Here is an 18,015-nt window from a genome sequence, read left to right as displayed (position 1 = left end):
CCTGTTGCGACCTCATCCAGCCTTTCTCCCAAAGGTGGTATCTCAGTTTTACATAAGTCAGGACATTTTCCTTCTGGTGTTTTACTCTAAGCCAGCAGCGGGGAACAAAGACTCCATTTCCTAGACGTGAAGCAGGTTTTGGCCTCCTATGTTGAAAGGACAAAACTGTTCCAGAAGTCTAACCAGTTCTTCGTTGCAAAAGCAGACAGGATGAAGGGCCTCCCTGTATCATCCCAAAGAATTTTGTCATGGATCACATCCTGCATTTGGGTGTGTTACAACCTGGCAAAAGTGCCAGCTCTGATGCTAACAGTGCATTCTACATGGGTGCAGGCCTCCTTGGCCACTTTCCTGGCACAAGTCCCTGTACAGATTTACAGGGCAGAGACCTGGTCCTCAATCCACACATTCACTTTGCATTATGCCAGCATGCCAGGAATAATGCAGCTTTCAGCAGACCGGTGTTTCAATTAGCGAATCTGTGAGCTCTAACCCCTCATCTGATGGTCAGCTTGGGAGTCACCTACTTGGAACTGACATGAGCAAGCTCTCGAATAAGAAAAAAATGGTTACCTACCTTCCTGTAACTGTTCTTCGAGATGTGTTGCTCATACCCTTTTCAAGACCCATCCACTTCCCCCTCTGTTGGAGCCTCCAGCAAGAAGGAACTGAGGAAGCGGCGGGTCAGCAGGGACCTATATGCAGCGCCATGAAGATGTGACTCCAGGCCTGACTCAACAGGTATTGCCAGGAGAAAAACGTTACGACATCTGTGCATGCAGTATGCATATGCCTACTTGGAATCAACATGAGCAACTCATCTTGAAGAACAGTTATGAGAAGGTAGGTAACTGTTTTTATGGCACGTGGTGTTTCATCTCAGTACCATATTAATTTGAAAAATTGGTTATATATTACATTTGACTCGGGCAAATCTACAAGAATATGGTCCAAAAGGAAAATGGTAAACAATACGTTAAAAAAAAAAAAAAGACAGAACTTCTAGAAAAACAAGCTGGAGCATAAAAACACAATCATAAGAAGATTGTTGATCATGAACTTTTGGGCCCTCGCTTATATTGGTGAGCACTTATTCACACAAGTAGGCCCATTGAGGTCAAGAACTTTTCATGTGAGTAACTGCTAACCAGTGTGTGAGGAGACGGGGAAGGAGAGTTACAATTTGTCTTAGTGTTAGCATTTTTAAATTTAAACTTTTTTAAATGCCTGTCTTGAGAGTACAAGAGTCTAAATTTAGAAAAGAATTACAATTATGATCAAAAGCCACTTGTACATTTTGATTTGTTGGGGAAAAAAGTGTCACTTCACCCCCATAAAAGCTTTTTCATTCAAAGTAATTTCATTGTTTTCCCAAGTAAAAACATGGTGGCTTTTTTCCCCCCCCTCCCCACCCCCACAGAGGTTACCTCCATTTGAAACATTTTCTCAGGGACCTACTCTTCAGTTTACCCTTCGTTGGACAGGAGATACAAATGATAAATCTACAGCTCCTATAGCCAAACCTCTTGCAACACGAAATTCAGAAAGTCTCCCTCAAGAAAACAAGCCTACTTCTGTTAAACCTGCTCAGACTATAGGTAAGTGAACACCCAATTTCTCATGTTTTGGGAACACTGACTTTTTTTCATCTTTAATAATCTCTTTGAGCTCTTCTCCACTGAAATGCCCACTTTAAAAATTCCTCATTGCTGCATTACTAAATTTAAAAAACAAACGAACCTGTGAAGTGCCTTGTTTACACCAGTGGAGCTATAAAGGATTATGTAAAACCATTGCAGCTGAAACAAGTGGTGAATGTACTGGTTTTCCTAATTTATTTTTTTGTAGGAGTATTATATTTTCATTGCTTTACTGAAGATATTTTTAAATAGAATTTTAAGGTAAGCAGAACATGGAAAACTCCCCATAAGTTTATTTTAAGACTTGCAGGTGAGATCAGTTTAAATATTCATAAGCCGATAGATAAAAGCTTATCTTAAATACCTGATATGATGCAAGTCTTCAGAAAGGTAGTGGGAGGATTTAAGGATACTTTTTCTAGGGTTTTCTGCTTTCCTAGATTGCCTTCATCTTTCTAATTTATTAATTGAAATTTCATCCAACTCATGCATTATGGTGAAAATGATCCTATTAGGCCAAAATTTGGCATTCATATGACAATTGTGTAACATTTAACAACCAGTTGTTTCTAACATAGTGGAAAAACACTGACTGACATAGTTGGCGTTTTAAGTCGGAATACATTTTGATAAAAGTTTGAGACAGATGTTTGTCAGTTGGCATTCATCAGAATATAGAGATTTTGTAATCTCTAGAGCTAATTTTTATATTGTCTGGGAATGGTATTGAACTGGTAATTATCTCCTTGATGTGTAATTGATATAGTGTATTGTAAACCTAAATATATGTACTATTCAAGTAAGATGAGTTTCTTAGACACTTGTCAGGGTTTTCAACTTTTTGCCCTTTTTGCTCTTGATACTTTGCATTTGACTAGCTGATGGAAATTACTTACTCTTAGAATACCATACTTGTACTTTCCATCTATGTGAAAGAGGAGTTCTGAAAATTGTACTAACTCAGCCTTCAGAGGAGCTGGATAGCTCCAATTTCTACCCATTATGCTCCGCAGTAAAGCTGTGTATTGGTGTCCTTTTGGTAAATTAGATCAAAGCTGACTTAGTCATTTGTAATTGTCTGAGGTAAATTAGTATTTATAGAATATATGTGAAGCTTTAATACTCAGATTTTTGTGTTTTTGTTGTTGAACTGCTTCTTTTGACCATCTTTCTCCTCAGCAACCTGTTAGTGGAAGAGTTAGTAATTCTAAGGATCAGAGCTCTAGATACTCAAAATCTTTCAAATTTTGTTCTGTCTTTCCATTTTGGTTAAATAAATTTTCTCTTGACACTTTCTCTTTTTTTTCCCCCTTCAGCAACCTGTTAGCGTTTACTGTAAGGTCTTCCTGTAACGGATTGGGAGTCTAGATTCAAACTATAACAATGTCAGTGTTTTAAAATGTTTTCTTCATCACTGCATCAAATGTCATTAAAGTCAAGCAATATTGGATAGAGTGCTCTTTTCAAATTCATTTAATGTTCGTTCAGAATGCTTCAGTTAGGAAAATAACTTGTTGAAATGTTCTGTTTCATTCCCATTTTAATTTATAATAAAATTGAAGACTTTAATGGATTAGTGTAATTAAATTTTTTTTAAATGATAGTATTAATTTTATATTTTTGCATTTAATTAATCTTGAATCTTTTGTACTCAATGCAGTATTAGTGGAACACTTGGGTTTTTATATACAGATGTTGGTGCTATTGTGCAAATAAAAATTTAAGTCACTTGTGTCAGTATAATCTGACCCCCTACGTCTTCAGAGAACTGTTTTATCATAACCTATTGATATTCACTGCATACCTAAATTAGATATTTTTTTCAGTCATTTGGCATAGTAAAATTGGTTTAATTTATATGAACTAGTATTTTGATGAGCACTATTGAAATGCCTATACATAAAAATAAAATGGCAAAATATACACAAGCCTAGAGAAATATCTTCAGTACCTATTTAAAAGCTGTCACCTAAATTTGTAAGTGGGTCATTTTTGAAAGTGTATTTTTGTTGCATGTAAAATTATACCTAGACTGGATTTGCATTGAGAATTATAGTGGCTATATTAGAAACCACTTGTAAAAGGGATTAATACAGGCACCTGTCATAGCTATAGTGTTGGAGGTAAGATGACATGTCTCTTTTTTTCAAAAAAGACACCTCAGTTAAAGATAGTAAAACTTAAAAATAGAAAATATACCTTTTACTCATGTAATAAGTCTCGCTTTTAAGCATCATTGTTGAAATCTTGCAAATCTATTCAAATTTTCAAGATATGAGTAAATTGGTAGATTACTTACAAGAAACGTACTTTACACTAGTGTTAAGCATTCTTTGAAAACTGAGGTCTGGTCTACACCTAAAACATAGCTATGTCATCTGGGTGTGAAAAATTCATACCACTGAGAGACATAGTTAAGATGACCCAAGTCCTGATGTACCACCTCTCGGGAAGTGAGGTGGGGGGGGGGGGTACTTCACTACAGCAATAGACAAACCTCTTCTGTTACTGCAGTAAGTGTCTACAGTGGTGCTGCAGTGCTTGTAAGGTAGGCACATCCTGAGTTACTGAGACACTAGTTAAATTTAAAGCATTTTAAAGTGTGTGTGGTGGAAACACATAAATATCCTTAGTGTGAAAGGTGTAGCAGTTGTAAGTGATTTATAGTGTCTGTGAAATATATATTGGATTAGATATGTCAGACATACAGATTACTAACCAGTTCCAGCTCCCAGAGCTTAAGTTTGTATTACCAAGCAACTTGATTCTTATTTGATTACTTGTTTCCTGCAATGCTGACAACTGAAGAAACTTCAATACTTAAAAGTACATATTCAGCACATAGCGTGCAATCCAACAATAGTACAATGTCTGGAGGAATGTTTAAAAAAAAAAAAAAATTCCTGAACAGGCTCTCTATCTTAATTGGTACATCCCTGATTTTGTCATCTAAAGGACTGTAGCACTGTTAGTGTGTGTGTGTTATGTTCAGCTGGATCAGGAAGCCATTTTCTTGCTTTTCCAGAGCCTAGCTCAAAAACTACAGGATAAAATCTAATTGTAAATTCAGTCCCTGTGAGACAGGCAGTTTTTGATACTAGATAGGGAGAGCCTTTAAAACTGACTGGGTGTTGGTCTCCTGCCTTAGTCTTAATGGTTTGCAGTTTCAGAATTTCATTGAATCCAGTGCTTGGATTCCTGGGTAACAGCAGTGGCTAGCCCAGATATTGTAAGCTGTTCTTTGATTCAGACCTAAACACAGTTGTTCATGCCTTTGCAACCTCCAGGTTGGAAAATTGTCGTATGTTTTGGTTAAGGTGAGACTTAAAGGCCGCTCAACTTTAAGTTATACAAAATTCAATAATCTGCATTTTAGGTTGCTTGGATTGGCACAGCCACAACATCTAGTTTCTACACTGGCACCTGATTCACTTCAGGGTGTTTGTTTATAAAATCTTAACTGGCTTGGAAACTTCCAGTGTCACTCATAGGTTTTACCTGGAATGCAGTTGTTCTGTCCTCCAGGATTTAATTCCTAGAGGTTGAAGGAGGCAGTTATTCTCTTTAGAGAGTCCTCTCTGTTCTGGAGTTTCTTCTTCTAGTTCGCTTAAGTCTGATGCCTTTAGGATGGTAGTGCAGATACATTGATTTAATCTGTCTTGTTTGCTGATTTTGGTCCATTGGAATAGTAACTGTTTGTGGCTGGAGGTAATAACAGGAGAAGGTCTGTTTTGTGGCCATTTGTTTCCAATAGGTGCACATTTTTATAATTTGCCCAACCATTGCGTTATATAGTAATAAACTATATGGGTCACAAGTGGCCCCTGTCTCTATACAGTTTCTTCCAGGGGATGGGAATTCATTTAACTACGTCAGATCTTCTGTGTAATAATGCAGACAGCAATCAGCAACAGCATCTGTGCCCAGCTCTCCAGAAGGATGAACCTTAACTTCCTCAACCATACTTAGAATGGCAGCTGCACCTTCCAGGAATCTGAGATGCTGTCCAGAATAAAGCACTGAAATGATGCTGTCCTCAGTAAGGCCTTCCTGGTGCCAGATCCGTTTGATTAATCCTCCACCCAAACTAGGGATTAGAGATGGGATAGGAGCTACTTCATGACTTTTGAAATAGGGACTGCTAATTTAGCCCAGATAAACTTGGGTAAGTCCCCATAGAGGAAGTCCTCAGGAGGAAGTCAAATTCCTCCTCTACTGGCAAAGTTCCACTTCTTTCTCATTGCTTCTCCATGCCAGGTCTCCACTGTTTCTCTGGACTTGACTAACGGTGGAATTGTTGAGCAGAGTAGCAGTTGACTGCAGAAATGAACAGAGAGGACGAGGAGCAGGTTGTTGGCCAGAAAAGCTGCATTGCTAATTTGTCTTCCATCAGAGCAGCTTATCAAGCAGGCTAGCTCACCAAAGATCATATTCTCCCAGATGAGAGATCCCACCAGGGAAGGTGGTCCAAAGCAATCTGCAAGCAATAGATGACCTTGAAGGTGTATTTACCAAAAACAAAACTGTCAAGATTCTGCAATAGATTCATATCCCAGCACTTTGGACCATTGACAAGTTGTTGTTTTTATAGTGGAGGAAGTTTCTAATATCTACATCTTATTTCCTGAGTGCTGAGAAGTGAAGATGCACAGAAAATACCTGATTATAACATCTGCATATTGGGATGGTCGTCTTGTGGAACCCAGGCATCACAGGACAGGATCCGATACAGCTTTCTGAAGGATAAATATGCTCTGAATATTGTCAGCTGTGCTCCTCGCAGACTTGTTAAAGAATCTCTCTCTAAGACAGTAAAACCTTTCAGAAGATTGGGTTTGACCCTCTGCTAAATCCTGAAAACCAGAAGAAAGCCCATAGCTTACCCAGGAGTAGGTGGTACAAAGAACAAGGGGTGTAAGACCTCTTCTTGCTTTTATGTTGGTATGCAAATTTTCACCTGTTCCTAAAATCTTCAGTGAGGTGTGTCTGCATTTTGTAAACAGCTTGAAAATCGAAATTCTATATTTAGTGGCTAGAGATTAATTTTGACTCATTTTGTTGACCATTCAGAGGCAAGTAGGTTTCATAATTGGTCTCACTTCTCACTTTTTTAAGGATCAAATTGTGTACTTAAGTCTCTCTTGTCTCTGACCTCCATTTGAGTCTACATATTGCATGTAATTTTTCTGGCTTACTATTGGTAACTTGCCTCGTGGGCCCAGTGTTACTATGCTGAATGAAAGGAATGACCATAGTGGGCTAAAAGGGAGGCTGTTGGTAGAAACTGTCTGCCAAGCACCTATTTGATGTTTTGAATTGCACTGTCAACAAAGGAATTGTTATATGCATACGTGACACCAAAACTTGGCCCTAATATTAACCAAAAAAGTTTGATTTCAGGCAAAAATTCTAAATTAAATACCTGTTCTTTACATTATAGCTGCATTTGATACTGTGTATTCTCTTGTCTGACTTAAGAAATCTTTGAAATTGAATTTAGGCAATGTGTTCTGAGTGAAGTCATCTGAAGCTATATTTTTCAGTGTTTCCCACCCAGGTCTGTGTTGACTATTACTAAAGAAATGTCTTAACTTAAATGGAGAAGCCCTGACTAGAAAAGAGAACATTGTTCTTAACTTGAAATGTTCAGGTAATCTGAAGGGTTCCCCCAATCTGGAGAGCCACTTGGTGTTTAAATGATATTTGTAACTATAAATTTGAGAAGGAAGCTGAGTGCCAAGACTCATTGTTTGGTGAGCTACCCAACTCAGAGTACAGTAAAGTAGCTCATTCCTTCCAGAATGAGGGAACCCTTCACAGAGCTGCTATATTCAGGTAAGAAACAATGTCCTTTTCCCATCACACTAAACAGACGTGCGTGTCTTTATACATATGTTCTTTTTGTAGCTGTGAAAGAATCCTTGCCAACAGACCTACAAACAAGAAAAGAGAGAGATGTTTTAAATGAACCTCGACAAAAGTTACGAATATTTTACCAGGTATTGAAAGTTTAATTACATTAAGAATGGAGGAGTACATAGTGTTATAGAATTTAAATGTTCAGGCCTGATCTTTATGCAGATTTTTCCCATCTGTGTGAAAGAGGAGAAATTTTTAGCTATATTTGCAGCACTGTCCCTGTTGCTGCTTCAGCAGAATAGTACTTCCCCTAGATCATTCCCATAGGGAATATGTGTGCGTGCGCTAAGGTGATGGATTTTTAACTGGGTTTTGAGGGTGGGGGACTAATAAATGAAAGATTTCAGACAATGCTAATACCAACCTTTTTTTTGTTTGCATAGTTCCTGTACAACAACAATACAAGACAGCAGACTGAAGCCAGAGATGACTTGCACTGCCCATGGTGCACGTTGAACTGCCGCAAACTTTATAGTTTACTCAAACATCTTAAGCTTTGTCACAGCAGATTTATTTTTAATTATGTGGTAAGTAATCTTACTTGACAGTTATCAGTATGAAACAGTCTGTCATAGATATTGTATAGTGCAGTGACATCATTGCCATTCTGTTGTAAGTCATATAGTAAGGGTCAGCTCCCTGTTATGTGAAGCCAAAATTGGGCCCCAAGAGATTCTCCCCCCTCCCCCCCCCAAAATTGACTTAATCTTTGACAGTACGTTGGAATCACTTCAGTTTAGAATATTTTTCTTCTCATTGTAGTTGTCTTTTGATACTGTGTATTCGTTTGTATGATGTAGTCAGTAATTTAACTTAGATTTAAAATCAGGAATTTCCAGAGATTTTAGGAAGCAGTTAACGATTCCAAGTCCTGTTAATTTTACTTCCTTTAGTAAGGGACTGTATGCAAAAGATTACTTAAGTGTTTCCAATGCATTGTTTTAGTGGTTTTCAAATCATTAAATTTATTTCTGATTTCCTTCATTTTAAACTCTAAGATTCCTGTTTCCTCTTTTTGTCTATATCATGTCCATACTGTAGCTTCAGCACTTGGAAATGTGGTTAGAATATAGTGCAAGGACTGCCAGGATTCATAAAACTTTTGAGGCATTCTGACTCACTTCTGTATTTGTGAGCTTCTGAACATTAATTTTTAAACTTGTTACTTTTATTGAGTTTTTCAAATCAAACTGATGGTTTTGTATTAAAATCCTTGGATGAAAAGGGTGAGAATGAAGCATCCAGGATGAAGAGGCCTTTATTTGCATCTAAAGGAAAAATTATTACTTAAGTTGTCTGGCTATCTCTGGGGAAGGAAGAGGAAACTAGAACCACATGAGACTTGATACTATGGATGCAATGATTTTGTAAGGCATTTTGAGTTTGAACAGTCACTGTTCTAAAACTCCTTGAGGGATTGAGAAATGGAGGATAAATCCTGTTACAATAGTGACTTTTCTTTATTGTGCTAAATATATTTACCATTATTTGTTACAGTATCATCCAAAAGGTGCTAGGATAGATGTTTCTATCAATGAGTGTTATGATGGCTCCTATGCAGGAAATCCTCAGGATATTCATCGTCAGCCTGGATTTGCCTTCAGTCGCAATGGACCAGTCAAAAGAACTCCTATCACACACATCCTTGTATGCAGGTAGGTGAATAAAAAGTGAAGTGGTGTTCTAGATATATTGCATGGACCAGACTCTGCCTTTACATATCCATTGGTTTCTGTAAAGTTGCACATGGTTTGGGGTAGAATTTGTTCCTCTGTTTGAAAACCAGGAAAGGAAATTCAAAGTGAATGAGTAGTTGTATTTTGAAAAGTGACCCTGTAAAGTGATATTGAGGGATGAAATCATCAGTGACTCAATATAAAATTTGTTCACTTTTTAAGTAAAAAGATAGCCATACCCAGCTCATCCTGTGATCTGAAAGATAAGGTTTGTTCTTTGTCTTGTGCTTCACCAGCAATGATGATTTTGAATTTGGAGCATAGTTAACAAATCTGTGTGAGACAGAAAAAAATCCATCTGAGTCTTCTATATGTACTGGCTCTAAAATGCTAACAGGAGTAAAAAGTAGTAAAAGGGTATTGTTACTGAAGCAAGTAGATATGACAAACCTTGCTCTTCGTGTATGTTCAGTCAAGTAAGAATATGGTATTTTTCGTATTCTATTTAATCTGACTGTAACAGCGCTCTTAAATTATATTATGCAGATACTTGCACAATAACTTATTCTCTGATATTGCACAATAACATTCTCTAATATGGTTTTTATGCTTAATCCTTTATATTAGATTTGCAAACTACAATATACACAACCCTATAAAATGACAAGTATTAGTAATTAGTACCACTGGTGACTTTGCATAGCTGAAGTCTGATAGAACTGAAAACTAACATGTAAAGCATGCTTAGTTATTTTTTTTATTTCATTAGGCCAAAGCGTACAAAAGCAAGTATGTCAGAATTTCTTGAATCGGAAGATGGAGAAGTGGAACAGCAAAGAACATACAGCAGTGGACACAATCGGTTATATTTCCACAGTGATACCTGTTTACCTCTTCGTCCACAAGAAATGGAAGTAGACAGTGAAGATGAAAAAGATCCTGAATGGCTGAGAGAAAAAACTATTACAGTAAATTATTCTTTATGTACAAAGATATATTTAGATGAATTTTCCTTGCCTATGTTTTATTAAAATTATTCAGCGAACAATTTGTCAATTTTGCTAAGCAGAGTTAGTTTTCCATCAGTCAGAAATCCAAATAGTGGTGTGTGTATATATACACATACCTGCTCTTATTAGACTAGTCAAATGGCACCTAGCCTTTGGGATTAAAATCCTGAATTAATTAGAGTTCCACCACTAACATTAGTGCCTGCAGTTCAAATGGATAAACATTTAAAGTGAACATGAAGTCTGTCCTCAGTTGCTAACCCAGTGCAGTTCACATAATGTTGCAGGCTCCCTTCATTTTCATATGTTGCTGCTATTTAGTGTAGGAGTATCAGTTGATAACAGGAAACATATGGAAATGTGGGTGTAGTAATAAAGGACTTGTACATTACGTTTTTGCATTGTGTTCTACACCATGATCTACCCTGACTGAAGAGTGTTTTGATGAATTTACAGAAGCAATTGTTTCTGTGAAATATAGGTGATTGAAAACCAGGAAAGGAAGTTCAAAGTGAACAAGTACTGTATTGGTTAACCTTGGGATTTTAATGTTTGTTTGGTATTTTCACTGCAGCAAATTGAAGAATTTTCTGATGTTAACGAAGGAGAGAAAGAAGTGATGAAATTGTGGAATCTACATGTTATGAAGCACGGGTATGATAGTTTCTAACTTTTACTCGAATAGACTTATTTTATACCATTCTTTGCTACATCAAAGTTGACTTAAAATACACAATTAAGTTATATGTTTTAACCTTTTAAATGTAGTGGATCCTCCTTTCCTTTTTGCTCACTATACTCAATCTTGAACAGTACCCTGTCAGAGGATATTTAAATCCTGCATTTTGATTGCAGTTTCTGGAAGCTGTGGCATTTGGGATGCTATTTCTAATTATGCCTTTGATCCTGGAGGGATCACAAAGTACTTTAAAACTGCATGAAATGCCTCACTTAGCACTAAATTACAACCAGCTCTGGGGAGAAATGGAGCAACTATTTAATAGTGCACAAACATTTAGAAAGGAAGTAAACATACCATTGTATTCAATGGAAATTGGAAGAGGGAATTTAGGTAGGCTGATCCTTATTGCTTGAATTGTAATTTGCCAAAATGTCTATGCTAACTCTCTTGCAAAAAGTCCAGTAGAATATTCAGTAGTCAGAGCTGCCCAGGGTCTTGGATGAGACATAACCTTAAGAGACACTACTTTTGCTAAATAGTGTAGCATGTGTAAAGGAATTTCTCTACACTTAGTGTGTGTGTTTTCTAGCCTTAATTTTTCAAAGCCAAGTTGAAAGGAAAACCAAACATCTGATCTGATGTAAACATAAATCCAGCAAGTCAAATACCTTCTATAGCTAAGGCCACAGCTGTATTGCATCAATGATGACCCCGGAATCATGAAGTACACCTGTGGTTTGATGCAACCTAAATATAAGTCCCATAAATAACTTCCTTTAAAACTATCTCTACATACATATTTACTTATGCTAAAGATGACATCATATCTTGAAACTAATTGATCCAACAAGTCTATACCATGATTTAATTGATTTGTTTGTAATTCACTGAACAGATATAGAGCACTAAAAATCCAGAGTTATCTTAGTTATTCAAAGGGAGATGAGTTTAAAAGAGGAATGTGCTGCAGTGTGTTTGCATTTTCTTACTATTTTAGAGTAATCACTGGAAATTTTGAAAGCTTTAATATCTAGAAGCTATCAGGCTCTGATAGTGACATTACTATTAGCGATGTGAACTACATGTTGTGTTGCTTTTGATTTCCAAAATGTTTTACTTCCATACTGACAATTTTTTAATTTGACAGGTTTATTGCTGACAATCAAATGAATCATGCCTGTATGCTGTTTGTTGAAAATTATGGACAGAAAATAATTAAGAAGAACTTGTGTAGAAATTTTATGCTTCATCTGGTCAGCATGCATGACTTTAACCTCATTAGCATAATGTCAATAGACAAAGCTGTTACTAAGCTTCGAGAAATGCAGCAGAAGTTAGAAAAAGGAGAATCAACTACCCCAACAAATGAGGAGTTTTCTGAAGAACAAAGTGGGACAACAAATGGATATAGTGAAACTAACACGAGAGAGAGAGTTTCAGAAACAGATAATGTCTCAGGGGTCACAAAACAGAGCAAAAAACAAAAGCTCTGAAGGAACAGGCAAATGCCATTCAATGGACAAACATTGAAGTGACATTCCTAGGGTGCATGAGTTCTATAAAGAATTAAACAAAAAATTACACAGGTTCCAAACAGGCACTGTTGGATGGAAATAAATGATTTCAACAAGGATATTGTTACAACAGGTTCCTATTCAGTTAATTATGCAAGTACTACATGTATATCAGTTTTGGTGATGTAATGACAATATTCTAAGAGTTTGAGCATGAAGAGCAATACAAAAATCTTTTTGTAATTTTAGTAATTAGTATCTTATCAACTCTACTGAATTTACATAATTTAAGTATATGTAAAACAGTTTTTTATATTAAGGTTTTTGCATCTGTACCTGGCTGTTTTTCCTACCATGAAGTTGTGAAACATTGGGAAAGGGGATTGGGATACAATTTGCTTTTTTTATTTAGAAATGCTCCAGTTAGCTTTTTTGTGAAAATATGCATCATTATTTAAAGTTTAACCTTGATCCTTGTTTTTTGGAATCATTTATCAATTTATGATCATCATAAACCAAAAATTGATAAATTTTTTTACACTAAAATTGTAAAAGTTTGCAAATTTAACATAGCACTTCTTTGTCTTGTGCCTGTTTGGAAAGACCTTGGCTTTTCACATTACAGACACAGTGAAGTACCATCTTGGCTTCTTGAGGTTACTGGCAGTTTGTTTTTTGTGGGTAATTCTGATGTATTGATCGCCCAGTGTACCATTTTAAACTTGAACATTTAGCTACTTTCTATTTTTATTACACATTTACACAGCTCCACAAGAACTATCTGGTGTCTAACTCTTTTTTAAAGGGTTGCATCATAGTGTGCCATGCTAAGGCCCAGAGTCTACAGTCAGTATGTAGTCATTACTGATAAATACTCCAGTTGGAGTTATGCATACTGTTTTGCCTGAGCATAGACTGCAGGATCAGGCCATAGATTTAGTTTGGGCTTTTGAGATACCACTCTTCAGGAAAAATGCACTGTAAAATTGGACCAGAAAATGTGTTGCACTTTTTATGCAAGTATTCTGTGATGTATTGTATTCAATACAGATACTAAGATGCTGACTAAAATATATTTGAGCAGTTTTGCACTGCTGTTAACACATTTTATGCATATGTTTACAGATTTTTTCCAATGGAAAGTGGTTTCACTACTGGTACAGTATCAGCACCGAAGGGTTTATTCAAGCAAGCACTGTGGTTGTGACATCACCTCAAATTTTTATTATCCTTAAGATATTGCATTTTTCATATTCTTTATTTATAAAGGAACAATGCTGCTGTAAATACAGGTATTTTTAATTTTTTATTTCATTCCATCACCATAAGATGCATTTCCCTATTTTGTTTAAGGGATATATAAGCTTTCTAATGGTGTCTTCAGAAATTTATAAAATGTAAATACTGATTTTGATGGTCCTTAAGATGTGTTTAACTGTGAGACTATTTAACTAATGGTGTGGATGTGATTTGTCATCCAGTATTAAGTTCTTAGTCACTGATTTTGTGTAAAAATAGGAAAGAGGGAAACTGCAGCTTTCATTACAAACTCTTTGATTTGTCAGTTCTGAGTTGTAGCAAACTCTAATTATGCCTCTGGGTAGTACATCAAGCATTTCTCTCTGGCTTTAATTTGCTAAAGCTGTGCACATATGTAAAAAAAAAATAGATTATTTTAGGGGAGATGTAGTTCTAGAATTATTGCTTATGTCATTTCTTAAGCAGTTATGCTCTTAATGCTTAAAAGAAGGCTAGCATTGTTTGCACAAAAAGTTGGTGATCCCCAAAAAAGTAATGAAATTACTTCTGTCCAGTAAACTTTGTATGTCATGTCAATTTATAATAAAAGCTGAAAAAATCCCTTTGTTTTCTATTTATAATAAAGATGCCTTTTCTATATGTACCCTTAATGAGAAATTTTGAAGAAATCATGTAAGCTGGTTAAAAAGCATTTGAATGGTACAGTAGATGTAAAGAAAAGCAAGTTCATTTGTTTAAATGAACCTTTGTTTTTACATTAAATGTTTATTTGAAATCAGATTTTGTACATAAAGTTCAGTAATATAAAATCTGCCACTATTGTTGTCTAGTCATTTTGTGTGCATGCAAAAAAGGCCACAAATACCTTATCTGAACAACGTAACTTTCTCTTCCATTTTCAGTTTTGACCAAATTTGGATTCTCTACTATCTCCATCTGTCAGGTTGTTACAATTCTCCTGTCTATATTAGAGTTTTATACTCTCAAGCATCGTTGTGCTATCTGAGTGCCTTCCCCATAAAATCAGTAATGAAATCCCTAATGGACTTCAGGGAGTCTCTGGTTCTGCTCTTTTGAAAGTTTAAAAAAATCTGCTCAAGTTTTTTTTCTGTTTCAGTTGCAGGTTTTTATTCCATCATTTTTTAAGGGTGGGTGTTTGGGGTAGATGGTGTATATGTTATGAGCTAAGTTCCCTCTAAGCTGTGTGGCCACCCAGTAGGCTATCAAGTGCCATGCACTTCAGGGATCCCTCCCCCCACTGCTGTGCCGTTCTTGCCCTCTGCCTTGGAGCTGCTCCTGGGAGCCTCCAGCTTGCTGTGCAGGAAGGGGAGCACTGATGTCAGGGTGTCCTCCTGCCCCCATCCCCACAGAGTGGGGTTGGGGGAGACGCGACAGGGCTCAGGACAGAAGGAGCTTGTTGGCAGTTGCTGCTGCGTCTGGACATGCTGATCTACTTAAAAGGGCAGCTTACTTAAAGGAGCAATGCACCCCCCCCCCCCCCCCCGACACTTACTTGTGGTGTGTTCTTGATACTTTCGAAGTGTCTTAGTTTTTGACTGGTCTATGTATTTCATAATTTTTATTTCTCTTACACTTGCATTTAATTCTTTGAGTAGTGAGTTCTAAAATGCCTAAACTCTCCTGACTGGAGAAATTATCCCAATGGTAACTTTTAAAAAAGTATATATTCTATCTAGGGTTTTGGTTTCTACTGATGGCGCACATCACCTCAATATGGGGCACATAACAAAATTAATTCTGCACATGGATGGAAAAAATTAGCTGGAACCCTGGTTGTGAGGTAATGTAATGCAATGATTTGAGACAAAATGACTCGAGTCAGACATGATCTTTCAATCAGATCTGAAGAATACCACTGGCATGTATTCATCTGTGTATTGGTACTTTCCACATTCCAGTTAACATTTCATACTGACTTTCAGGTCCTTAGTTATGACTTCGTTTTTCCTTTGTCTGCAAATAGCGTTTACTTGGTGTGAACTCTGTGATCGAGAAGTGCTTTAGTTGGACCTGAACTAAAACAATCAGAATTTGGACTGTGAATGTATCTAACTTCCACAGGAAAAGTGTACATAATAAAGACTTGTATAGCGTCTGAAAACTGATTAAGCTGCCCATTTTACTAGCATAGTTCTTCAACTCCAGCTTTTTGGCTTATTAAAATGGATATAAGGTTCATCAGTCTAGTGGCTGTTGAACAGTGGACAATGAAGAAAAATAACCCGTTCTTCCCATTCAGAATAATTCAGATGAAACATATGTTAATACTTTTTTTGGGTCTGGCTTAGGTTCAAGCAGCTACTTTAAGATGGCTAAAGACTGTAGAACCATAATTTGATTGCAATTTGTCAGATATGCCCATTTATTCTTCTAAGAAAGCCAAGGAGGTGCCTTTCAGTTAGCCGTTAAACTGTCTGCCTTTGCTCGTGTGTATTATAGATCTCATGATCCTTGTTTTAAGATTAGGGGTTGGCACTTTGCTGCCATCTGTGGGGCAGGAGATGGGCACTGTCAGTAGTAGTCCTTGATGCTGACAGATTAAGTCTCTCAGAATTAAAGATGCTATGACAATCCAAAGATGTTGAATGTAATGGTGGTGTCTGTCAGGAAGTTTTCTGCCAGTCTGTATATTGAGAAGATTTTAGAAGTTCTCTCTTTGAGGTTGAGCATGAAGCAGTACTACCACCTATGTACTTTGGTCTAAATTCAGACTAAATTTCTCCTGGGAATTATTGGTCAGCACTCCAAGTCTTGTTCGATGTCTGAAATAGTGACGTTGGTGCCAAAAGTGCACAGGCTGCGGGCAAGGGAGGTTATCTAAAGATAGGGCATTTGTAAAAAGTTGGGATTGTTACTTGAAGTAAACCTGCCATTATCTTGTACATTAATGGAATAAACTGCATACTTAAATCAGTGGATGGCTAGGTGCATTACTGAAAATGCAACCAAGATCTCAGGATATATGTTTGAAAAGGCTGTCTGAAGGATACTTTTATGTACTTGTAGCTTTTGTTTGCACTTCAACTATCAATCCTATATTTACAGGTTATAGAGCCTTCTGCTTTTCCAGGAGTACACTGCAAGTTTGAAAGGCTCCAACTGTACAGTGATGGTGACGGGGGTGGGGTATCCTTATAGTACAGGACCCTCAGCCTTACAGGTTTGGGGCTGGCAAGCATTTATTGTTTGGAGTCTCTACTAGAGCCTGAGTGACTAGAATTGGTGAATTGTTTCTTGGCACTGGTGGAACAAGAAGAAAAAAACTGTCAATTTCAATCTGGATTAAAAACCTGTGTCCTTGGAGAAGGTAGTCAGGATGTAATTTGTTTGGTCCTGATGACTGAGTGCTTTGTTTAAGGAGTTTGGCTCTTTCAAATGGAGGTTGAATGTAGGTGCCTTGGATGTGGTGTGAGGCCAGGACCTGGAAATATTATAGGGCACATTACCAAAAAGCAAGGAAGCTTTTGACAAACTAGGTTTGTCTTCCTTTCCATTCCTAAGATGGTGGACAAATGGCTGAGTTAAGGAAAGGAAAGCCCTGAGGCTCATGAAGACAACCAAATCTGAGAGAAGCATTCAGAATATTTTCCAAATTAATGCTGGTAGGATGAAGTGGTGTATTCTTTAATCTTCTTCTTTAATCTTCAGTGAATCCTGTTTTGTTTAGCAACTAGTGGTTATATTTATCAGATCAGCAAGGATATTTGGGGTCATCATTGCAGGGGAAAAAAACTAGATACATTCATGGAGGATAGGTCCATCAGTGGCTATTAGCCAGGATGAGTAGGGATGGTGTCCCTAGCCTCTGTTTGTCAGAAGATGGGAATGGGCGACAGGATGGGTCAATTGATGATTACCTGTTCTATTCATTCCCTCTGGGGCACCTGACATTGGCCACTGTCGGAAGAGAGGCTGCTGGGCTAGATGGAACTTGGGTCTGACCCAGTATGGCCGTTATGTTTAAAAGCTTCCTGAATGGGGTTGGATTCTTCTACAGAAGATGTACCTTCTCTAAAAGAACTGCAAAAAGGGAGATAAGTGGAACATATTGCAAGGGCAAAAATCTCTCCAAACACTGAAGAAGAAAACTCTTACTTTCTAGAAAAAGGCAGTGAAGTAAGGATGCATGTTAATCAACATGCCAGCAAAGGAAGGTGGACTTTGACACAGGAATTCAGCAAAGCTGCTGCTTTTGACCAGTTAGAGTTGGCAAATAATAGTAATGGCCAGATGGAGTCAATATGAAAGTTTTCTGAAGAGATGGGGAGATGCTGCTGGGAAGGGGTGTTTCAC

General features: G+C 37.1%; 1 protein-coding gene across 2 annotated transcripts in view; it reads left to right on the top strand.

The window, feature by feature from the left end:
* SUZ12 (SUZ12 polycomb repressive complex 2 subunit) overlaps positions 1–14,510 on the top strand; it is a 51,541-nt gene extending 37,031 nt beyond the window's left edge. For both annotated transcript variants that reach the window (XM_038371702.2, XM_038371700.2), the window contains 7 exons: positions 1,421–1,598; positions 7,548–7,639; positions 7,943–8,086; positions 9,057–9,214; positions 10,005–10,203; positions 10,820–10,899; positions 12,075–14,510. In XM_038371702.2, coding sequence (XP_038227630.1) covers positions 1,421–1,598; positions 7,548–7,639; positions 7,943–8,086; positions 9,057–9,214; positions 10,005–10,203; positions 10,820–10,899; positions 12,075–12,420 — 1,197 coding nt within the window. In that variant the 3' untranslated portion in view covers positions 12,421–14,510. The remainder of the gene's footprint in view (positions 1–1,420; positions 1,599–7,547; positions 7,640–7,942; positions 8,087–9,056; positions 9,215–10,004; positions 10,204–10,819; positions 10,900–12,074) is intronic.
* Positions 14,511–18,015: the final 3,505 nt, after the last annotated feature.

Source organism: Dermochelys coriacea, chromosome 14, assembly GCF_009764565.3.
Source record: "Dermochelys coriacea isolate rDerCor1 chromosome 14, rDerCor1.pri.v4, whole genome shotgun sequence".
Lineage (NCBI taxonomy): Eukaryota > Metazoa > Chordata > Testudines > Dermochelyidae > Dermochelys > Dermochelys coriacea.
This window is presented reverse-complemented; position numbering and strand designations above follow the sequence as displayed.